General features: G+C 50.4%; 1 protein-coding gene across 6 annotated transcripts in view; it reads left to right on the top strand.

Moving 5' to 3' along the window:
* NLGN3 (neuroligin 3) overlaps nt 1–24,413 on the top strand; it is a 65,086-nt gene that overhangs the window by 38,625 nt on the left and 2,048 nt on the right. For 2 of the 6 annotated variants that reach the window (XM_082208414.1, XM_082208415.1), the window contains 4 exons: nt 4,015–4,077; nt 7,941–8,090; nt 11,259–11,444; nt 22,361–23,150. In XM_082208414.1, coding sequence (XP_082064540.1) covers nt 4,015–4,077; nt 7,941–8,090; nt 11,259–11,444; nt 22,361–23,150 — 1,189 coding nt within the window. The remainder of the gene's footprint in view (nt 1–4,014; nt 4,078–7,940; nt 8,091–11,258; nt 11,445–22,360; nt 23,151–24,413) is intronic. The other 4 variants (XM_082208417.1, XM_082208418.1, XM_082208416.1 and 1 more) reach the window with 3 other exon arrangements.

A 24,413-nucleotide genomic window follows, 5' to 3' on the forward strand; every position in this document is an offset into this window, starting at 1 on the left:
TCCATTCAAACACAAACACTCATGCTTCTGATTCTGATTGTAAGTAGAGAGATCTGTTATGTTCTAATGACTGGGATCACCCACCCTCTCTGGCTGTGGGGGAGGGAGGCTGCATTCTCCACTTCAGAGAAAGGAACTCACCTAGCCAATGAAGGGAATGAGATGCCCAGGGCTGTCGGGTGGCACCATTCCCCCCCCCCCGCCCTCTTTCAGGACTGGGCTGGCAAGTACATAGGAGGGTGAGTACCCTCTGCTGCAAACATGCACCTGCACACACAGAGGGAGTTCAGGGCAGTGGGGTAATGAGCCATTCCTGAGGCCCTAGTCTGGAGCACAATAGGGAGGCATGTCCTTTACAACTCTTGACTGCATTTGCAAAAAAAAGGGCTGCTTCTCTGGGCCACGCTTTGTTGCTGAAGATGCCATGGGAAGTTTTTGCCAAGGCCCCTGGTTTTTGTCTACCCTCCTTCACCCCTGCATGCCTGTCTCCTCTGCCTGGTGCAGCTGAAGCTTCATCTCCCATCTCTGCCTGGCTCTCCGTGGTGGTGGCAGCAGCAGCAGCAGCCCCAGCCCATCAGCATAGACTGGTCCCTGGGTGCGTGAGTGTGCTTTTCTCTTTCTGTTGCTGGCAGTGGGCCTTGGGAATGATGCAGTGCATTGTCTAGGCCTTCTGGGGTCCCCAAAGGCTGCCACGTCCTGCGTGCAGCAAGCGGGGATGCAGGGAGAGGAGTGGTGGCGGGAACAAGGAGCTACCACCTCCCGTGGATTCCTCTTGTCTCCAAAAGTCTGCTCCTTTTGAGGGGAGAGGGGGGTGACAACAGGAGGGGAAACGGGTAGATGTTGTGCCCAGACCCGGCAGGATAGAGGTCCCTATAGGAGCGAGCGGAAGGCGGGAGGGACTCTGGTGCTCCTTGATGGGAAATGCAGTCTCTTTCTGCCTTGGTTTCCATGGCAACAGAGCAGGCCTGGAATCTGAACTGCGGCTGCAGACAGGGGAGCTTTGTTCAGTCCAGGCAAGGCTTTGTTCTGGCCCCAGCCTATCTTCTGCCCCCCAGCGTTGCAGGGTCTTTCTTACCTCCCTGCCTCACGCTTTTCTACACAGATTCCCTTGCGCGGTGGTGCATGTATTTCAGGTTGCCAACGGCTTTGGCCGGGATGGGGGTGGGCATTGGGAGCCCATTTGTGTTGCAGCAGACCAGAGAGAGATGGTGGTGCTCAGGGCCACTAGTTTAACTGTAGCCCTTTTTTTCTGCCACTAGCTTGCCTGCAGCCTGGAAAATCAGAATGGTTTGCTGCAAAGTGTGTAGGCAGATGATCCCCTCTGACCAGGGAATTGTGGCTCAGTCACAGTGACACCTGTGCAGAGTAGAAATGGAGGGGATAAATTCAGTTTGGTTCACATTGTAAAGCAAACCTGTGTACTTCATACTTCCCAAGACGCTATGCAAACCAAAGCACTGCTGTCCTCCAAAGTTTGTGCTTTCCCAAATATTGAAATGTAGTTCTCCAGCCAAAAGAAAAGTGCACAAGGAAGCAGAAACTAAGGGCAAATCTGCATTAAAATGCATATATTTCTGGAAATAACATGCAGAAATGTGTTGCATTGGGGGAACTGCTTGCAAAATCTTTACATTAGGATAAATGAGGACTTTCCCCCCAAATATTTTTGCAAACTGATGTGGAAATACCAATGCACTGAACATTGCAAAAATGAAAACTTGGAAAAACAAATTGACAAAAGTCACTCATTGCTTCTGTGATATAGGGCTAGGTGGCTGGGGCTGTTAGTCTGTGCTCTTGTGTGGGTGGTTAAGGTCAGGGTTTTCTGTCTTCCAGAGGCAGTGATGGGGAGCAGCATAATGGGTCCTGCAAGCTGAACTGATAACCTAGTTCTTCTGGGTAAAAATATGCTGGCTTGTCTTTGCTTGTGGCTGCTCCATGAGCCCATGGCTCCCTCTCTGCATATCCTTTGGCTTCCTCGTTTTCCAGCAAGCAATAACTTTTAAGATGAACACAGCCAAGTTTCTGTTCCCAGCTGTCTCCTGACAGCCATGCCAGTGATGGGCCTGCAAGGCAAAGAGCCCTTGGCTGTCTACATTTGGAAAACCAAGCTGGCCTCAGACAAGGGAAACTAGAAAGGTAGTCTGTGCTAGGTGGCTTTCCGGAGTGTGCATTCACAAGGGAAGTGAAAAATAAGGGAATTTTTTTTAAAAAGATGAAAGGGCTACTCATACTAGAACACATGTCTTTGAGGGAGAAAGGTTGTTTTCTGCTGCTCCGGAGAAGCGGACACGGAGCAATGGATCCAAACTACAAGAAAGAAGATTCCACCTAAACATTAGGAAGAACTTCCTGACAGTGAGAGCTGTTCGACAGTGGAATTTGCTGCCAAGGAGTGTGGTGGAGTCTCCTACTTTGGAGGTCTTTAAGCAGAGGCTTGACAACCATATGTCAGGAGTGCTCTGATGGTGTTTCCTGCTTGGCAGGGGGTTGGACTCGATGGCCCTTGTGGTCTCTTCCAACTCTATGATTCTATGATTCTATGATTCAGCAAGTGGCTCATTTATGCTTTCTGGAGCGCATGAAGAATGCTCAGGCATTAGAGAATAAAAGGCGTCCGTGGTGCCATGCGTGTGAACTTGCTAGGAGCCATCCTGTGATTTGCCAGAAGAAGTAACTTGCTGAACTACCTTTCCGCAGTTCTCCTAAAGTAGCAATCTGCCTGCCTCCTCCACAACACCACCCCGCAAAGTGATGGAAAGTTAAATGAGCCCTCCCTGTGGCGAATATTGTATCTATGCATTGCATGCAGAAAGTCCCAGTCTTTGGCAACTGCAGTAGAAAAGATCAAACAAGTAGACAGGAAAGCCCCCCCCCCCCGCCCTCTCTGTGCCTGATACCCTGGAGAGCTGCTGCCAGTCTGAGAAGGTGGTATATTGGGCTTGGTGCATCAACACTCCAAGGAAGCTTCATATGTTCATAGAAGGCTCTACTGCCATGAGCAACCAAGTTGTTGGCCAGATGAGATGGACACAGCCTCTTATCCCCAGGAACCTGGGGAAGATGGGGTGCTCCTCTCTGTCCCTTGCTAGGACTTCCCACTGCCCCACCAGCCTCTGCCACATGCATGTGAGCATGCTCACACCAATGTGCACGCACACACCTCTTCCTCCCCTCCCTCCTTCCCTCCCATGAACACACACTGGAATTGTGCATGTACAGCGTGGTTGGCAATGGGCAAGTGAGGGCCTTCTTGTTCACTGGCACCCATGTGCAAGCAACCGGTGACTTGAGTCTGATCACAAGGCATACACTGATCACGTATGCTGCTGCCCATAAATGCACCCAACACTGCTGCCTTCCCAGGCAAAGGCAGCTGTGGCAGTTCTCTCTCCTTCCCCCACAACTTCTTCTCTGGTCTCTTGAGGGTTGTTGACTTTTCCAAGGGAACTGGTACCTCCCAAAACTCGGGCATCAGTCCTGGAGTCATCCCCGCCCCCCATGGGATAAGGAAGGGAACAGGCGGGCACCTGACCTGAAGCCGCAGTGTGGAGGGTCCCCATGGGTTCTATCAACCCCTCTCTTCCCATGCCTTCCTCGGGCCTGACTTCCAGAATCCCCTGCCTGGAAGAGGGCAGGCAAGTGAGCACCCTGAAGGAGGTGTCCCTGCTTGCCCTTCTCCCCTTGTTGTGAGTAGCCTCTTGCCTCACCTGGAAATGGAAGGGAAAATGCTCCGGACAGTCCCTGCCTCCCCCCCCCCAGTGCTGCTTTTGGAGGTCAGAGAGAGTGGGGGGCAAAAAGATGCTTTTTAGTGTGGAGCCCAAGCGCTACCCAGGTAACGTGCCACCTTCTCTGCAATCATGCTATTTTTGAATTCTCTTTTTGTTTCTTTTTTTCTTTTGTTTCTCTTTTTCTTCCTTTTTTGTTTTTCTTCCCTTCCCCCCACCCTCCTCTTCATTTTCTCCCCCCCCTTTTTTTTTTTGTTCTGTCTCCTTCATGTTTGGTCCCCCCCAGGCGGCTCCAGTGCTAAGAAACAGGGCGAGGACTTAGCGGATAATGACGGGGATGAAGACGAAGGTATTTGTGTGCGCGCCAGGTGGCTGTGGATGCATGAACCTGCTCTCTTTCTCTCTTTCTCACGCTTTCCTTTTCATGCGCGCTCCTCATTTGCTGCCATCCCAGGAAGTCCCCGCTGGTTTTTTCTTTTTGTGTGTGTGTCTTTCTGTCTCCTTGTGCTGAGCAGCTGCATGGGAGGGGCATGGTGGTGATGCTCTCTGAGCCTCGGCCTCTTCCAGGGAGGTGGGCAGGCAGGGGGCAGTGAAGGAGGGAGATGGAAGGGGCACCCAGCTCTGGGCGTGTGATTGCTTATGGGAACCTGCTCACTGCCCCCATCCCCAACCCCACCTTGTCTCACATGGTGAGCTGGGATAAATGTTACATACCAGCTGTCGCCAATCTCCTGTTTGGACAAAAAGGTGTCCCCTTTGGATTTCCTGCTCAGCAGGTCTGGTCTCCCAAAGGCCTGCTGCCTGCTGGCTTGTTGCAGGGAGCATGTATTGTGGTCGCAGGAGAAGGCTCAGGTCTGAAGAACCTCTGTGCACCCTGCAACCAGCAATGCATGTCTCTCACTGCTCTTTCTCTCTGTTTCTCTCTCTCACACTTGACACCTGCCCCCCACCCCCAGGAGGGAGAGTAGCCTTCCACTCAGCTGTGCCTGCCAGCATATTTTCCCAAAGCAACTATACCTGGAGGGGTGGGGAACAGGATTGAGCCCCTCTGGCGCAAACAGCCTCTCTCATGTTGGTCAGAAGGGGCTGTGCATCTGCCAGGGGCAGGAGGACATTGTCACCTGACTGTTGCCAAAAAATTGCTGAAGAGACTTGTTCTTTTTTGCACCCAGGCAGGCATCCTGAGGACGCACCATCCCGTTGCCAAGAGGGCAGACAAAGCGATCAGGAGATGCAGAATCTGGGGGGGGGGATGGGGACAGACCTTCATGTGCCCAAGGTCCAGGTCAAATCACTCTGCAGCAGATGGAATGCTCACACCAACACCCAGGTGTGGAGGATGAAGCTGTCCTTAGGCAGTGGCTATATTTAGGGCAGGTAGCTGCAGTGGATGATGGAGAAGCCAGAGACTGCAGCAGGCCATCCCAGGCCCCCCTCCTGAATTGCAAGATGTGCACCTCTTTGGGGCACTGGCAGATTCATTGCAATGAAGAACTCACTCATGAATTAATTGTGTGCGTGTGCAGCCACCTTTCAACAGCCGAAGCTACTAAACCTGGAACCAACAGTCGCAAGTAGCCATCTGACATTTCCCCAGGTGCCGTGCAATAACCACAGAATGGTTGCCAGTCTGGGAGACTGTAGCCAGGGTGGTGCCCTCCAGGTGTTATGCCTGGTCATTGGCTCTGCTGGTTGGGACTGGTGGGAATTTAAGTCCACAGCATCTGGAAGGCTCAAGTTGGATACCATTGCATACCTTGTGGTGTAGTCCTTTGAAAGAGCACATGGTAACTCATGCCTACCACTCACCACTCCTGATCCATAATCAATCAAGGGATAAGCTTGTCTTCCTTGATGGGCACCAAATTTTACAAAACAGCTACCACACTGGGGACACACTGTAAGCCCCATTGTATTGGTTCACTCTTTGGGTACGCTGAAAATGTCAAGAGACGTTCAACCATTTTCCAGATGCCTCTCCCGGCTTTCCCCCCGTATGGATTCATGATGCTTTGGGGAGCATTATGTGTTTCCTTCTAGGTGGTAACTTCCCAACTGTTTCCACCACCCTTATCAGGGCACTGAGGCATCAGCTGGAGGCTGCGAAGCCACCATAAGACTGTGTCTGTAACCTCCAGACACCAGCAGAATGGAAACCAGGCATGAACAGCATTCTGCATCATGGAAGGTTTTGGAGGTGTTGCAATGATATATTGGAGGCAAGTGGGTGGGCGGGCGGGCATTGAGATCATGCCCACTGTTGACAAGGACCTGTAGCTTCACTTCAGACTGATGAACTCGACCTCCACCCAGCTGTACCCATGTTGGAAGCTGATTATCAGACTTGCCTTTTTTCCCAGCAGGGGGTCAAAATTCTGAGTTCTTCATGAAACACCACTGTGATAAGTCATTTCACCAACCCCATGGAGCAACTTCGCCATCCATGATGGTGGGTAACTTCTGTGAAAAACAAACAGACTTGGAGAGCCATTCCAGGAGCCAACGCTCTTCTTTCTTCCCCTTCCCTCTCTGCTGCAATGGAGGACTCCATAACCTGAACTTGTTTCAGAGCTCAGAAGGCCAGCAGCTTCCATTTGAGCTTGTTGTGAATTCCTGCTGGAGGTCAGTTGCTTGGTGGCACAGCGTCCTCTTTGCCTGGAGAAGGTCCAGGGTTCAATCCTTACCATCTCATGGTGGGTCTGGGAGAAACCCTTGCCTGAAACCTGAGAGCTGCTGCCAGTCAGGGTGGACCAGTGGCCTGGCTCAGGATAAGGCTGTTTCCTACATTCTCACCATCTTCCTAGCGGATTCTCAAGGATGCTGCTCCAGGACCAGCCCTCAACCTCAACCTTCAGGCCTCGGTTTGGGTTTTTGGGGCAGGATTTGATGATGAGTCCCCGGATGGAGTGTTGGAAGCTTCCGGAGGTCTGGACCCTTCAGGAGCAATGCTGACGCTTTGTCCTTTTTGTCTTGTTTGCTACCTTTCTGCTTCTGGACTTGACCTGCTTTGGCTGCAAGGCCCCCCACCCCACCTGCCCAGTCCGTTTGGGCCAAAGTTGTATGCAGGGACCTCTACCATACAAAGACTAAATTAGGCAGTGCACTTCTTTCTGAGTCCCTGTGCTGCTCTCCCCTCCCTCGTGGCTGTTCTGAGAACGTCAGCAATAAGCACCTGGGTAGAACCACAAGGGTCCTCGCTGAGCTGTTATTTGGGGGGACAGGTGGCTACTGAGAACAGGGCTTCCTTCAGTCAATTGCATCGCCTCTCAATTGGATTTCAAAGAAAGCTCCCCCCACCCCTTCTGTCCATGCCTGGTGTACCCCGCGCAATGTAGGCCTTCCTGTTAGGACGCTTTGATCTGTGCATGTTGGAGTGAGGGGTCTGGTGCCCGTGGGTCACCTTGGCAGGTGTAGAGTCCAGCTCCGTGAAGCTGGGTCAGGCACAGCTGTTGTGGATGCAATGGGGCCATGAGAGCAGAATGGGTGGGTTCTTTGGGAGGAGGCGTTCCGAAGCCTCTTCCCAGTACAAAGCTTGCTTGTGATGGATGTGTTGTCTTTAAGGAGCAACACCCACACCGAGAGAGAGAGAGAGAGAGAGAGAGAGAGAGAGAGAGAGGCGCAAATGGAGGCTGAGCAAGGTGGGATCACTCTGGTGCAAGCCCTTTCTGGCAGCATCTGTGGAAAGGGCTGGTTCCCTGGCAGAGCGAAGAGGCTGTGTTTGCTTTCTGTCCTCTCCCTCTGGCCCTGAGACCTTATTGGCCCCAATCATCCCACCTTTCAAATCACCCTCTTATCACACAAATCTGGGGGGAGGGAGCGGGCTGCCCATTTCCCTTCCTGGCTCCCCATGCCCCCTCCCAGGGGAGGCAACGCAAACCACAATGGTTTATTCACAAGGTGGAACGCTGGTCCTGCGCCGGCCACCCCTGGCCCTATTCCATCCTGGGTCTGGCTTTGGAAGTGCAGCATTTTGAGACTCAACCGAGCTGTGCGTCCTGCCAAGTCCTCAGGGTTCCCTCATGCTGGCTGCCTTGCTGGAAAAGTCATTGGTCTGAGCATCAGCCCGGGGTCTCTCTGGATACAGGTGGGTGGGCTGGGCCTCTTTCCCCACACCCCTGTGCCAGGAGATGCCCCCCCCCCATTGGCTCAATGAGGCTGGAGGTGAGGAGGTGGTTCTGTCGGACTCCTGTCTCTAGCTTCTCCCCCTTGCAGACATCCGAGACAGTGGGGCCAAGCCGGTGATGGTGTACATCCATGGCGGCTCATACATGGAAGGCACAGGCAACATGATTGACGGCAGCGTGCTGGCCAGCTACGGCAATGTCATCGTCATCACCCTCAACTACCGTGTGGGAGTGCTGGGTATGGATCCAATGGGCCCACTTCACAGGGGGGCAGAGGTGCTGTGGGGGGGCAGGGGGGAAAGAGGTGCTGCAGTAGGCCATGAGCATCTAGATGGGCAGAGATGCTTCGACCTGTGCCTTCAAGACCAGAGTGGGTCAGAATCTGGGTGACCCAACTTCCCTGCTGGGCCAAAGGCATGCTGGTTTCCTTGTGGCTTCTCTTGACACGTGAGAGCCACATTGGTGGATGGCCACAACCGCAGCCATTCAGCAAGTTGTCCTTGCCTATCTCCATCACATCCTCGTAGGCTCCTTTCCATGTTGGGAGCAAACTTTGCAAGGATGAGGAAGGGAGTGTCCTGTTCTGCTCTGCATGGAGCTGGTGCCTGTATACAAGCAAGACTGTTAAAACCCGCCTTCTTCTCAGTAGCCACCCCTTCCCCCCAAATGCTATGCTTCATGCTGACCCCCACCACCCCAGGACCTGGCCTGGCGAATTGAACTGAACCTTTTATCGCTTAGAGCCTTAGCTCTATTGCAGTCCGATACCCACAGAAATATGGTCAATTTTAACACATTGCACCAGGAACATTCCATCAGATGATATGCATAAGGAAAAGAAGGGGGGGGGAATTAAAATAAGACTTCCTCTCCAGAACAAAAGGGACATCATATAAATTAGTGCATGATGGAGCAAAAGAACATCCCACCCGCCCTTCTAGGTTGGTTTGTTTCTAATGTCTCGCTCTTAATTTTCTAGCAGCCAGAGCATTTTGCAACCTCGATACTAATAAATACACCATCACCTCCTGGCAGTGTACATATCTGTGAAGGGTGGGAAGGGCATGTCTGACCAGGTGTTTATTCCAAATGTTTGAGGGGCGCAGACATTGCCCCAATGATGTTTCCTTGGCAGGGGACCCTCTTGCCTTCTTCCACCCCTGCCCAACTGCTCCACCTACATGCCAAAGGCATGTTGAGAAGGTGTGGTGGAGGAAAGTCCCCTGCCCCATACCTGCTGTCTAGCTGGCGTGGGGGCATTTTTCCATGGGCAACGTGTCTCCAGCACAGACCCCCCATTTCTCTCCAAGCTAGAAGCTGTGGCAGTGGCCGCCGGCTGTGCAGAAGGGCGTTAGGTCCCTTGCTTGGGAATTCTTTCTCATTTACACATCCTGACACAGCACAGAGCAAATATTGATCTGCGGTTAAATATTGAATAAACGTGTTTACTCACCTCCTCCCTCCTGCGGGGCCTGGCAAGCGCCGCTAATGAGCTGCACCAGAGGGAGTATTCTGTGTCCCCATCGCTGGGGTGCAGCCAAGACTCCTCTGGAAATGGACTGGCAATGGCTGATCGCTAAAGGGGCAACATTGCTAGACCTTTTGGGGGACCTGAGGCGGCTTCCACGTTCCTTTGCATTCTGAATATGGGCCTTCCCTTTTCCCGAAGGGAGTCTTGCTCACTGTCTGCCCTACAAAAAAGCAAACAAGCCACCCTCCCTAACAAGTCCCTGCCCGAGGACCTGTTTCTTCTGCACCGGAAGGCAGAGGGACCGTGGCCACTGTTCATGGCAACTGCATCTCTGATTTTGTGGGTGCCTGTGTGGTAATCTGGAGCACTGTCTGGAAATAAGATACATTTGCTACTTTAAAAGAAGATTTTAGTAAGTTGCCAGCCCTTCTAAGCAGGAGCACTAGAGTCAACTTGTGCATTTTGCATCCCTAGCAAATTAATGTTTGTTAGAGACATTTGCTCTTAAGATATATATCACATACAATAAATAAATAAAAACAAGTATCACACAGCATTCATAACTACATGGGGAGGAAAGGCCTGGGCCAGAAACCAAAGGAAATGTCCACCATAAAATCAGGGGAGAAGAACAAACCCCACCTAGCTCATTATGATTCATTGGGGTGTGGGTGTGTTTGTATATATTACATGTATATATATATATATATATATATGCAGGTTTTGGTGTCTTCGGGTGTCTTCCCGTGTAAGAGTCGGGGTGTCTGGGCGACGTTTCGACGAGGTCTCACTCGTCATCTTCAGGCTGGTGCTTTCGGCTTCTTGTTACTGGAACAAGAAAGTAACAAGAAGCCGAAAGCACCAGCCTGAAGATGACGAGTGAGACCTCGTCGAAACGTCGCCCAGACACCCCGACTCTTACACGGGAAGACACCCGAAGACACCAAAACCTGCATTCCTGTACCCGTGAAAATCTACGAAAGCATATATATATATATATATATATATATATATATATATATATATATATATATATATATATATATATAAAGTAAAACATCCCACTTTACTCACTAGTGTTCAAGAGCTGCTTTTCTACTTTTCTAAATGTTGCCCAAAAGCGGCCTGCAGGAAAGTATGTCTATGAAATATATCAATTTTTCCCCCAAAAAAGGGGGAAAGGGCATCCAAAAGGAACCAGATTAAAAATTCCCCCAACAGGCTAGCTGCTTTGTTCAGTGCGCCAAAGTACGGAAAGGCTCTGACCTAGTTAAGGCCTGGAGGCCTTGGATTCCCTCAGCAGGCCCAAGATGGCAGAGAGGGCCTGGGTCAGCTGTGAGGGAATAGAGGACAAGTCTTGACCCCAGACAAGGGTCTTGTTTCCCTGCTGCTAGCTGCCCCCTCTCACAGAGGCTGACTTGTTTTGATCCAACACCCACACAAACACGAACCATCAGTTCTCCCAAAATACGGAGGTTCGTTCCTGAGGCAAGCCCTCCAAAATGGTCGTACGCCACAGGCAGATACCAAAAGAGCCACAGCCGCATGCAGAGCAGACTGCGCCCATTTGTTCTTCTTGGCTGTGTATGCACCGTACATTTAAAGCACATTAACTCCTCCACCACCCAAAGGAATCCCAGTAACTCTACAGTTTGTTACGCATGCTGAGAATGGCAGTTCTGGGGGGGGGGGGGGTAAATGACAAGTCCCCAAGATTCTTTGGGCCAGGGTGAGGAGGTGTGCTTCAAATGCACGGTGTGGGGGATCTCCGCAATATTGAGAGGGGATGGAGGGAAGGGGTCAGTCGCAGCTGAGAAACTGGGACCCATGGCAGTGGCCTTTGCCCTTTGTAGTGCGTAGCATGAGGGACGAGGGCAGGCGAGAATTGCCTTGGGGCCAGTGCTGCCCATTTTACTACTATCCTCTTGCCTGCAGGATTCCTGAGCACCGGGGACCAGGCTGCCAAGGGCAACTATGGGTTGCTGGACCAGATCCAGGCTCTGCGTTGGATCAGCGAAAACATCGCCTTCTTTGGCGGCGACCCCTTGCGCATCACTGTCTTCGGTTCGGGCATTGGTGCCTCCTGCGTCAGCCTGCTCACGCTGTCGCACCACTCCGAGGGTAAGCGTCGTTCCAGCACCCAGTTCTGTGTTTGCCAAGTAGGTGGAGTGCGTCAGAGAAGGGTTTGGAAGGATTTAAGGCACTTGACTTCCACCCAAACCCAAGGAATCCTGGGAATTGTAGTTTGTCGAAGGTGCTGGGAACCGTAGCTCTCTGAGGGGTAAGCTGCAGCTCCCAGGATTCTTTGTGCACCTCCCATTGATGCATTACCTCCTCTTGGAATGGCAGGCTCCAGGGTTCTTAACCGGTATGTGTATGCCTCTTTGCTCTTGTTGTTAAAGTAATTCTGAATTAACGCTCACATAATCTTGACTGCAAAGATATACCATAGGCGTCGGCAGATCAGGCTCTACTTGTAGAGGTTTGGGCGATTTGCAAGGATTTCTGACTCCTAATTGTTCTAACAATATCAGGCACAAATTAGTGCCCTCCACTCAAAATGAGACTGTCAAAGAGACCTTGGGGTAAATAGGGGGGGGGGGGAATTGTGTGAAAATTTGTAATGTTCTGTTGAAAGCCACCCAGAGTGGCGGGGGAAACCCAGCCAGATGGGCGGGGTAGAAATAATAATAATAATAATAATAATAATAATAATAATAATAATAATAATAAAAAATTATTGTTATTATTGTTGTTATTGTTATTATTGTTGATACAGTGGCCTTTGCTCAGTCCTGGTGTTCAGAACAAAACCCCGTTTTTAACCCAGCAACTGCTGAGAGGCACCATGCCCTTAAGTGTGTGGCTCTTGTACCTTGGAGATCTAAGTAAAATGCAAAGTAGATTCAGGAAAGAAGGAGTGGCTCATGGTAACAAAGGCTTCTGAAAGTGTCGGCACTGAGGGATCAGGAAGTGCCTAAGCTGCTCCTCTGCTTTACAGGAAACGGGTAAATGAAATTAACAAGCAATCTATCTGAAAGGTTGCATAGGTACAACTGTGCAAATCCACATATATATGTGAGAGGCAGAGGACAGACAAAGTATTTCTTTGTGCAGTGCATAGTTAAAGTGCAGGACTTGATCCCAAAGGAAGCAGGGATGGCTACGAACTTGGATGGCTTTCAAAGATGATTAGACAAAGTCGTGGAAGATAAGACCATCAGTGGCCACTAGCCATGGTGGCTCTGCTCTGCCTCCACTGTCATAGGCAGCAATGCTTCCGAATACCAGTTGCTAGAAATATCAGGGTCCTGCTGGCGGGTTTCCTGCAGGCACCTGGTTCTTCTTAAGTTCTTCTGCACGTTTGTAATATATTTTAACCAAGTTAAAAACTCCTGTTTGGAATGGTTTGGAAAGAGGGTTAGCATTCTACATTTGATATTTCTCTTAGAAAACCTCTGTAATGAGGATGATTCTCCGGCTGCTGAGTTTGGTGCCTGGTGCTGTGCTTTGCACACTTGCAAAGAAATGAAAACACATTTCTTGCTGGTGTGGAATGGTTTGGCGGTAGAGTTCAAATGTGGCAGAGGGAACTGTTCGTGTGAGAAGAGGAAAAAAGGAGCTGGGTGGACTGAAGATGGTCTGAGGACCTTCCTAGGGTCAGATTCATACCAAGCATGAGGAGTTGAACAGAGGCATGCAAAACTCCTGAGCCCCAGAGGGAGCCACGCTAAAAGAAATGTTGGCTGTATAATGGGCCTAAAGGGGAAATCAGCAGCAGTGATGGGAAACAGCTTGATAGCCCATGAAATAGCCAAGGCCGATAGGGGTTAAAAGTGCTGTAGAGGCATTTTTCAAGTCTAAAAAGAACAGCTGCAGCAGGTCAGGTCTGCTGTGAGATGTTTCTGCTCAGCTTCGGCAAAGAACCAGAGCAGCCCATTCATCCATTCCAAGTGACCTTGTAAAACAGGTCTGGAAGCTTGCCATGCATAACTAAGGAAGCTGTGAACAAAATACCTGCTTAATATTTTATTTTTATTTGTATTTTACAAAACCTGTAGGGCTGACTAATGCAATACTCAAGAGTTTTAATTAGGTCAAAGGCTTCACGCTCTCACTTACTCTAAATCCTGGCTGGCAGGTTGCAGTGAGAGTGTCTTACAATTGAAGCAAAGGTTGGGCAGAATGAGGTTAGTAAACTGACCGTGCAAACTGGCAGAGCTGATTCAAGGCTAGGTCATCAAGAACATTCTGTCTTAAGACAGATGGGTGCCAACATCAAGAACATCACAGGCACCAGTACAAGCCCCGGTGGCACTATTGGTACTGCTGTTGTTTGAGTGTGAACAGTTGTCAGCAGACCCTATTGGGCAGTGCGTGTGACATCACCAAAGACATCACATAGCAGATACATCAGTGCTTTGCATAACTTTTTTAGAAGGGTATTGGGTCCATGTATTAACTGACCAAGCAATCATATGATCTGTTTTTACAGACTGAAGAAAGTAATGCCATGCCACTTTCCTTCTCAGCACTGTCTCACAATTTAAGAGCTATTTTAATTGGGCCACAGTTAACTAGACCAGAAGCTGCTTGACTCTGGTGTAGTTAATTTCATCTTTCCATTGACTTGTTTGGGGCTAGGAAACAGCTGCAATGCAGAATCAGAAATTCTGCTAGGAATTTGAATTTGCAGGGTTGTTGTTGGTCTTCTGGAATGTGACCTATGTGTGCATGAGTCTCTGGATGCATGTGTGGAATGGACTGTGCTTGTGCCTTGTGCTATTTTCCAGAATGAAAACCCAAACTGGCTGCTGCTAAAAGAGATAGAGCAGGATGGAGGCTGTCAGTCATTTCTCTCTGTGAGCTTGCACTATGGAAGAGGCTGACTTAGAAAAGGCTCATAGCTTAGTGGAAAGCATATCATTTGTGTGCCTAAAATCTCAGAATCAGTCTACCCCAGTTAAAATGTTCTTGGGCAACAGGGCTAGGAAACACCTTTGTCCAAGCTGACCTCTGAGAACCATTGTCAGAGATGACAGGACCGAGCCAATGCAGGTGACCTAGATATAAGGCAGTTTCATATGTCCTTATATTTATGTTTTAGCAGCAGTTTTGTAAATAAGGAGAAGCATTAATGAGTCTTTCATGATCCATGATTCTTTGCCTTTCACTGCATAGATCTTCAGAGGTAGGTGTGTGTGTGTGTGTGTGTGTGTGTGTGTGTGTGTGTGTGTGTTAATAGAATATGTAAATGGAAACTGAATTAGCAAGACGGGAGTGGGGCAACGGCAGGTAGTTCGTATTAACTCTCGCCTCGCGAATTTTTCTAGACCCTGTACTCGTCATCTGAGGCTCTTCTCTGTGTCCTCCCCTCCCTAAGAGGTTCAGAGGGTGACAACACAATAGTGGGCCTTTTCTGCAGTGGCTCCCCATCAGTGGAATGCTCTCTCTAGAGAGGCTCACCTGGCGTCATCATTGCAGGACTTTAGGTGCCAGGTGAAAACTTTCCTCTTTACCCAGACCTTTGGTCATTATTATTAGTCTGTGTAAATTATGTTTTTAATGTTGTACACCACCCTGGGATTTTTGGATAAAGGGTGGTTGTATTATTATTATTATTATTATTATTATTATTATTATTATTATTATTATTATTATTATAAAAGGTCACCCATAATGTCGCTGATTACAGGGGAGGGCATGTCTGCACTGTGCTGATGAATGGTGGGAGCCCATTGCTCATGTTGTACATGCTGAACCCATCCAGGATTGTGTTCTCTCTCTTTCCCGCTGTTGCTCTAAAGTATTAAACTCTGGTCAAATTCCAGCCTGCAGAGCAGAGGCCTAGAGCATTCATTCATTTATATGCCTCCTTTCCGTCAAGGCAGTTTTCAGCTTTAAAATACGGAAACAAATACATGGTATAAAGCACAGAGCGATATGAGTCCCCCTCAGGCCAGCTGAAAGCCTCTTCAGGAATGGATGGCGCATGCTTCCTGAACTTGGCCCTCCTTTTGGTCAACAACCCCATCACACATTTTAAGCACATGGCTTCACCCAAAGAATCCTGGGCACTGTACCTTACCAATATAGCTTACTACACCTTCCAGCACCCTTTGCAAACTACAGTGCCCAGGATTGTTTGGGAGGAGCCATGTGCTTAGCATGCGCAGTCTGGTGTCTTACTTCCCCACAGATCTTCCTTAAGCAGCTCCAAAGAAGTTGGAGAGAGGCTGCTGCCAATCTTTCTCTGGCCCGTTGATGGTTCTGTCAGGAGCCAGCAATATACCTCTCATCATCCTAGGCTTCCTCGCTTCTGCCTGCAGGGAACTGATTCCAAACAGGCTCTTGTACGTCTGTGGTGGAACCTCTTCGCTCTTTACCGAGGCTCATAAACCAGCAGGCGCAGGAAGCGTCTCTGCCACTCCCCCTGCTGCTGTCGTGCAGCTTCTGCAAAACTTGTCACTCAAGCTAGAGGCGGTATCATCCTGTGCTAGCAAAGGAGGCTGGCAGGAATATGCCAAACTCGGGGAATAAACAGGCCTCTTTGAGCCAGCCAGGGGAGGGGACCAGGAGTAGGCAGGTGGGAGCTAGCAGACCATTTTCTAATGGCATGGCAGCAGGTGTGGGGTGCCTTCCCCTACCAGTGCATGTACCAGGGAGAATGTTTCCTTTTGGATATTACCTCACTGAAAGGCAATATCTGTTATCTGTCGAGCTGGGAAGGCAAAGGATGCCCCTGTGGCCACTGGAACCCAATGAAACCATGCTGGAGAAGTATATATCGGAAGCAAAAAAAAGGGCCGACATACAGCTTAGTGGTGAGGACAAGGTGGGCAGATACAAGGGACAGTTTTAGCACATGGCTGCTTTTGTTATGCTACGGGGATGGGGAATAATGCTCAGTCGGAGGACCACATCCCTTTCTGTGCTGCTTTCCAGGGGCCACATGCTGGTGGTGAGCGGGGCTGGAGGCAAAAGTGCACAGAGCAATGAATGCCAGGTTTACCTTTGTGCGGTTGGGTAGCTTGCATGTGCATGCATATCCGTCCCTCTCTGTCCTCCATGCAGGCAAGCAAGAGTCCAGCCACATTCCAGACACATTCCAGCCAGGCAAAAGCATCCAAGGAGGAAGGTGCAAAGCAGGGGCAGTGAGGAATGTGTCCTGGGGAGAGTCCTGGGGACCTGGAGGGCTGCCTAACTCCCAGGGCCCTGAGCTTCCCCACCTTTAATTTAGTGAGCGCACAGAGGTGACCAAACTACTGCATAGTGAACACTTCCTTGCCCTGGGATCCTTGAAGTGATCCTTTCAGGGCCAGCCAAGAGAATGGGGGGAGAAGATGTCGATGCAGTTTAATGAGACCCACAAAACTATTCTCACCACCACCCTCTTTCAGAAATAGCTACACGCTTGGCCCTTTTCTCAAGGACCTTTTGATGCATCTGTTCTGCAGCAGAATTGACACAAACCTTTGCCATTCCTGAGAAAGGGGGCAAGTTGGATGCCAGGAGGCAGCCCCTTTGCTGGAGACAGTCAGTGTCCCACTTGTGCAAACTTTCCATTTTGCTTGTGGGGTTTGTTTGTTTGCTTTTGCTTCATCTGTTCGTATTGCTCACTGGCTTCATCACAGGTGTCACAACCACGATCCACAGCTGAACATAGTGGAATCATTTCTCTTCAGCCAGGCCTTTGGCTGTTAGACAATCTATGGCCTTTTAAACATGATATTTTTCTGTGTGTTTTTAAAAAAATATTATTTATGAATTTTGTGTTTTTATGTTGTAAATGCTCTGTGATCTTTGGACGAAGGGTGGTACATACATGCAATGATAATGACAGAAAAGCAGTAAATATTCAAAGAAAGCATTTGAGATATGGTTTCATGGTCACGCCTGCTCATCCAATCAATTGGCAAGGAGGTTGTTTGTTTGTTTTTAAATCACGGCACATTAACTTCTGGTGTGTCTCAAGGGTAGGTGTGTGGAATCTGGGACCCTCCAAATGTCACTCAACACCAACTTCCATGGTCAGGAAACATGAGGTTGTCCAGGAACATGTGGAGGGCTCCCAGTTCCCTCATCTCTGTCCTGGGAGCTCAGTATTAGTGGCTACTTGGTTGCACGCTATGGGTTCCTCTCTTTAATTAGTGGGCTGTCAGCACCTTCCAAACCTGAACTCAGGAGGCAAAATGCTCCCTCCGGTTCCAGCCAACGTGTATACAGGAGAGATTGAAATGTGATCGCCTACATTTCACATGTCAATAAAAATCACATTGTTCTGTATTTTCCTGCAGTGGTGGCAGGGTGTGTGTTGGGGGTGGGGGTGATGCTTGGCAAGTGAAGGATGTGAAGTTCAATAGCACGAGCTTCAGCACACTGGCAAATCTGGTCCTGGGCACAGAAGAGGGGAAAGGAGGGAGCTGGAGCCTGGTAGTTCTTCAGAAGGGCAGTATGGGAGAGGCACACCCCCGTGGCGTGCCAATGCAAAGGACAACCTGGAACGATTCCCTAGCAGATCGATGTGGCTGCACAAGGAGATTTCCTAGCAGCCTGGAGATTTTATAAAAGCAGAACTTACAGGAAACGGGAGGCAGTACATGTGACTAAGGAGAAGGAAAGCACAAAGCTGTCAGGACTGCATCCAACAAGGCGAAGGCCCAAGATGAGTCACAGTGAACAAACGGCGTTGGTTTGGGAGCAGAGAAAGGGAGACGTGTTAAGTGCCAGGGGGCCAGAACTAGACAGTGACGTGATGAGAGCTCCCAGTGACTTTTTCTTTGGTTAAAAACAGACACACACACACACAAAAAAAAAAAACAACCACGTGTGTGTACACACATATACGGGGAGAGAGCTAGCCTGTGTGTTTGTATCTGAGGAAGAGAGATGTGTCAACTGAGGATAGAGCCCTGTGAGAAGGGCTTCACCAAACCTGCAGTTCTCTTGGGGGGGGGATGCAGATACTTATATTGTGTTTTCCATAATAGCTCCTGGTAGGGGAGGAAGAGTGGATTTTTATATTGGGCCTGTGGGGTGGGAGGGGAGGGTTTTTAAAAACAACTGCCCTCCCTATTCCACCCTCCTCCCGAAAAGGCACTGGAATATCTGTTCATAGGTCAGAATCCGTGCCCACCCAGGGTGCCCCCCATTGATAGGAAAGTGTCTGTGTGCTTGCTTCTGTTGTTAATGGGCTTCCAAAGTTTCAACTTGCTGCTTTTGTTAAAAAAATAAGCCCTCAAACAGTAGCTATGACTTTGCTGATATGATCTGCAGAAGGAATGGACCCACAGTCCTCTTCTCATGGCATACATGCATGCATATGTAGTTTATGTGTATATTTTTCCACAGTTCAAACCACGTTCAAGGCGGCTTGCAACATGAAAGAAAATACATAGCTGTGACATAACAAAAGCAATAAATAAAACGTTTAAAAAATGCATAATCAAACTGAACAATTTTCACATGTCCATCAAGATCTAAAATAAAGATACAAATAATAGCAATAACACCTCCCTCCCCCCCCAAAAAAACACTCCCTAAACAATGCCCCAGCCCAAGTGTCTTTTCAGGAGCCTCAACTTTTGCAGTTGGAGTCAGTCTGGGCCCCGGCCTCCCAGTCCAGGTGAGAAAAGGCCTGCAAGGCAGGCAGCAGGTCTTCCAGGACTCACAGCCCAGATGGCAGCATCCGCAGATGAGGGCTGTGGGAGGAAGCTAGTTTTGGACTGGTTTTATATGCCCACTGACCCAGTTGTGATGCTGCAGGGAGGTCCCTGTGGGTTCCCTGCCTTTTTCCCTGGCAGTTTACTGATAAAAATTAGAACTGCTAAAACACAGAAAAAATAATAATTTAAAAACAATTAAACATTGATAGAGTTTAAATTGTGTGTGTGTGTGTGTGTGTGTGTGTGTTCCAGCAATTACTATAAAAACAGCATGGCACCAGCCCTTTTCTTTAAAGCAGTCAGTTCCCAAAAGCCTCTTGGAATGAGGAAGTCTTCACCTGCTTGCAGAAGGACCACAGTAAGGGAGAGTGTCTCTCAGGAGGGAGTTCTGAAGTCGTCGGGGAGCAGCCACCACCAAGGAGGCCCTGTCCCGCGTGTGTGTCCTCCCCCCCCCCAGCATGCCTGTAAGGGTGGTGGGACTTAGAGAAGGGCCCCTTCGTAATCCTTACAACAGATCTTTCTAAACTTTTCATGCTGGTGACACACTTTTTAGACATGCATAATCATTCAGTAATTCAGTTTCACTAGCAAACTGGAAGTTAAACAAACCCCTTTCCAGCCCCGGCAGCAGTGCAAGGAGTGTTCGTGCAACACACCTGCACCCCAGCTGACATGCTAACGTGTCACAACACACAGTCTGGAAAACTCTGCCTTACAACACCTCTGTAAGGTAGAGGAGCATCGTTATCACTGTATAACAGTGGCTAGAGGCTTACTGAAGAAAAAAGACAGAGGGTGTGTGAATAAGTTTAGAAGAAGAAAAACGAGTGAGAGGGGACATGGCAGAGGTGTGCACCTGATGTGAAAGGGGGGGGGAGAGGATGAGAAGTCTTTTCCTCCCTCTCAGTGACCCTAGAACTTGAGGCCACTCATGAAGCTGAATGTTGGAATGTTCAGAAGAGACAAAAGGAAAAACTCTTCACTGCATATAGTTCAGCATGTAGTTTTGCTCTCTTGCAATGCAGCAATGGCCACTCAATTGGACAGCTTTGAGAGAGGATTAGACAAATCCCTGAGGATCTGGCTGTGTTCTTTGCCCTTGGTCAGAGGCACTGTGCCTCTGAATACCTGGGAATTGCAGGTGGGGAGAGTGCTGTCTGTTGTGCTCAGGCCTGGTGTATGGGCTTCCAATAGAGGCCCCCAGCTGGCCGCTGTGAAGTCATGGTGCTGGACTTTGGCCCAATCTAGCAGCCAGGCCCTCATTATGTTCTCATGGCTGGGGCAAGATTCAAACCACGGATTTCCCCCAGCTCGTAGCTCGGTCTCTTTAGCTGCCCCAGCCTTGCGGGAGCCAGGATGCCTTCCAAGCATGCCCAACTGCACTTGAGTGGCTGATTCAAGACCTCCTCCACTCAGCGGATGTCCTGGAAAGCTTTGGTATAAGCCTTGCGATGACGCAGCGCCCTTGCAACGGTTGTTAAAATACCGACAGAAAATGTAGGCGAGAGGCAATTAACGCTGACAAGGTATGCAGCTGGTTGAGAGGATATTTTGCAGCAAGAGAGAGTGTGATTATAAATAGACTTCTACCCCCCCTACCCCCCAGGTCGGGAGCCAGGGGGCTTCTCCATCCAGAGAGACGAGGCCTGGCCTCGGTTCCCTGTGTGGCATTGCTCTTTTGGGGAGCCCAGGCCAAGCGCTGAGCGCTTCTGCCGCCGCAGAGGGAACGCTGCCCTCTGGCCCCTTCCCCCTGTCTCAGCTGCGGAGGCTGCCGTTTCCTGGGGCCTTTTTGTATTCAGAGGACAAGCTGCATGGAAGGGGCCTTGGCACCCAGCCCAGCATTCCTCTGCCAGCCCCAGGCCCTTTGTGGGCCTGCTTCCTAGGCTCTGCGTTGCCGTCGCTGCCCCCCCACCCCCACCACCGCCCCTGCCGCTTGTGTTCCCTCCAGCAAAAAGGCTTCTTTGTGCCACTGGGCATTGGCACGGAGCGGGGCCCAGCTGGGCAGGAAGCGAGGGCTGCTCCCGGTGGGATGCACAGGGTTAAGTGGTGTGGGGCTTTAACCCCCAAGCCGCCAGCCTGCAGCCTCCAAGAGCCCTGCCTGCAGGAGGGAGGCCGCTGCCAACACCCCCTCCTCCCCTTCCTGCTTATTGTGGCGGGCGGGGCAGGACGGAGCCACACTTGGCCCTGCCTGAGCATCCCGCCAGAGGCTGCTGCCGATGGGTTAGTGAACACTGGAGGGGGGGAGGCTTAAGCTAATGCCCCAGGGTGCGCCACACTCTGCAGCCAGGCCAGCATCTAAGAAGAAAGTGGCACCCTTTCTTCCCATTTCTGGAGCCCAGCAGCGGAAAGAGGGGCTGTTGGGTGTGTCTTGTGGCTTCTTGTGTTTCCCAGAAATAGTTCAGGAGAGGCCAAAGGTCCACAGGGCAGCATCAACTGTTCTCTCCCTTTAGAGCTAGCTTCTCGCAGAGGCTGATAGCTGCCACATTGTTTGTGGGCAGGAAAACAGGGTGGCATATTGTTTGTGTGTTTGTATGTGTGCATATTGGCGCTGTGGGTAAAAGCCTCAGCGCCTAAGACTTGCCGATCGAAAGGTCGGCGGTTCGAATCCCCGCGGCGGGGTGCGCTCCCGTTGTTCGGTCCCAGCGCCTGCCAACCTAGCAGTTCGAAAGCACCCCCGGGTGCAAGTAGATAAATAGGTACCGCTTTATAGCGGGAAGGTAAACGGCGTTTCCGTGTGCTGCGCTGGTGCTGGCTCGCCAGAGCAGCGATGTCACGCTGGCCACGTGACCCGGAAGTGTCTCCGGACAGCGCTGGCCCCTGGCCTCTTGAGTGAGATGGGCGCACAACCCCAGAGTCTGTCAAGACTGGCCCGTACGGGCAGGGGTACCTTTACCTTTACCTTTATGTGTGCATATATCATTTTTATTAAGTCTCCAGCAATATTTCAAAGCATTTGTCACCATATAAATTTTTTTAAAAAACATGCAAGTTCCTTCTTGACTTCCCACCACCCTTCCTTTCCTGACGTTTGGTTTATACTCCTTTTTATAAGCTGTTTCGTAACACATGTATTTTCATTATCTAAACCCCGCTACCATTCGATCTTTCATTCATTTGCTGCTCATATGCCAAATCCTGCCCACAACTTCATAGATTGCTGATATTTTGGTAGGTGATCCATCAGCGGTCTCTGTTCCATCGTAAACACTCTTGTCATGACATCCTCTTAATTCAGCAGTCAATTCTGCCGTTTCAGCACTTGTGGCAGGGTGGCATCCTAAGGGGCTCCTCAGCCTAGGCAGGAGAGAGAGAGAGAAGGTTGATGTTGATGCTCAAGCCTTTTCTGCTCACCTCTGTGTCTCCCACCTGCAGGCCTCTTCCAGAGGGCCATCATCCAGAGCGGCTCTGCCCTCTCCAGTTGGGCTGTCAACTACCAGCCAGTGAAGTACACCAGCCTGCTGGCTGACAAGGTTGGCTGCAACGTGCTGGACACGGTGGACATGGTGGACTGCCTGCGGCAGAAGAGCGCCAAGGAGCTGGTGGAGCAGGACATCCAGCCGGCACGCTACCACGTGGCCTTTGGGCCCGTCATTGATGGGGACGTCATCCCTGACGACCCTGAGATCCTGATGGAACAGGGCGAGTTCCTCAACTACGACATCATGCTGGGCGTCAACCAAGGCGAGGGGCTCAAGTTCGTGGAGGGCGTGGTGGACCCGGAGGACGGTGTCTCAGGCAGCGACTTTGACTACTCCGTCTCCAACTTTGTGGACAACCTGTACGGCTACCCTGAGGGCAAGGACACGCTCCGTGAGACCATCAAGTTCATGTACACGGACTGGGCTGACCGGGACAACCCTGAGACGCGCCGCAAGACGCTGGTGGCCCTGTTCACCGACCACCAGTGGGTGGAGCCCTCAGTGGTGACCGCCGACCTGCATGCCCGCTATGGCTCCCCCACATACTTTTACGCCTTCTACCACCACTGTCAGAGCCTCATGAAGCCGCCCTGGTCCGACGCCGCCCACGGGGACGAGGTGCCTTACGTCTTCGGGATCCCCATGATCGGGCCCACCGACCTCTTCCCCTGCAACTTCTCCAAGAACGATGTCATGCTGAGTGCTGTGGTCATGACCTACTGGACAAACTTTGCCAAGACCGGGTAGGTTTCCACCACCCCCCTTCCCATCCCAGGGGCCAAGTGGGTGAGGGTTACCAGTCATCTCCCTAGTGGAAGAACCTCAATCAAAAAAAGATGTGAGGGGGGAACAGGACAGGGATATGTAATGGTTGCAGGGGCTGAGTTACTTGCAAGCTGTAGACACCTCCTGCCATGCTGCCTCCCTGTGCAAAGTTGTGCATTAAACAGGTTGGTTGATTTTGGTGATGGGGCAGGAGGTTGAGACAAAGGCTACATCTCATTAGGCTGTGTAGGCATGAGGGTACTAGGTCTGATCCCTACCTCCTTCAGTTAAAAGGGTTTCAAGTCAAAGAGGGCCACTTCCCATTGGAGTGGGCAGTACAGAATAAAAAGGATCAACCATCAGGCTAAGCAAAAGGTGGTTCCTCAAAAAAAGCCTCGTCTCCATCTGCCAGAGAAGGGGTGGGGAATCTTGGTCCCAGATGTGGCTCTTCAGGGCTCTCCATCCGGCCCTTGGGACTGTCTCTCCAGGCCACACCCCGCTATGGCCCTCCCTCTCATCCCTAGTGCTTCTGATTGGCTGGAACGTGTCCTTGAACTCCGGTAACATCTCAAGCATGTTTAGATGGAGGGTGGGGAAGTGAATGCACAGCTTACTGGACAGAGGTTAGAATTACACATGTTGCTCCACCCACTTCACCCCTGGCCCACCCATGGGTGGCATGTTTTCCTCAGAAGCTTGCCTGAAAAAGTTTCCCCATCCCTGCCCTAGACTGAGCTCAGATTTACAGAACCAGAATTTCAGGGCCTGCCATTTAAATCAAGCGCCTATGTTTTAATAGCTTGTTGCTTCTGGTTTGGTGTTAACTACCCTGGATAGGCCACTTGTCTTTCTAAGGCCTCTAAAGCTGGCATAGTGGTTCTTTTTCCCTCGAGGGCCCAGCTGGCGTAGTGGTTAAGAGTGTTGGACTAGGATCTGGGAGAGCAGGGTTCGAATCTCCACTCAGCCGTGAAGCTCACTGGGTACAACCTTGGGCATCTTTTACCTTAACCTACCTGACTGGGCTGTTGTGAGGATGAGGTGCGCAGGAGAAGGAGCACCACGTACGCTGCCTTGAAGTCCCGAGGAGGAAAAAGTGGCATATAAATGTGATAAATAAATAAAAATCTGACAGTCTTTTAAAATGTATCTGTGAGAGGGTGTGTGTGTTATTGTTTTGGTTTTATTACCGTATTTTTTGCACCATAACACTCACTTTTTTCCTCCTAGAAAGTAAGGGGAAA

Source organism: Podarcis vaucheri (assembly GCF_965113315.1).
Source record: "Podarcis vaucheri genome assembly, chromosome: Z".
Lineage (NCBI taxonomy): Eukaryota > Metazoa > Chordata > Lepidosauria > Squamata > Lacertidae > Podarcis > Podarcis vaucheri.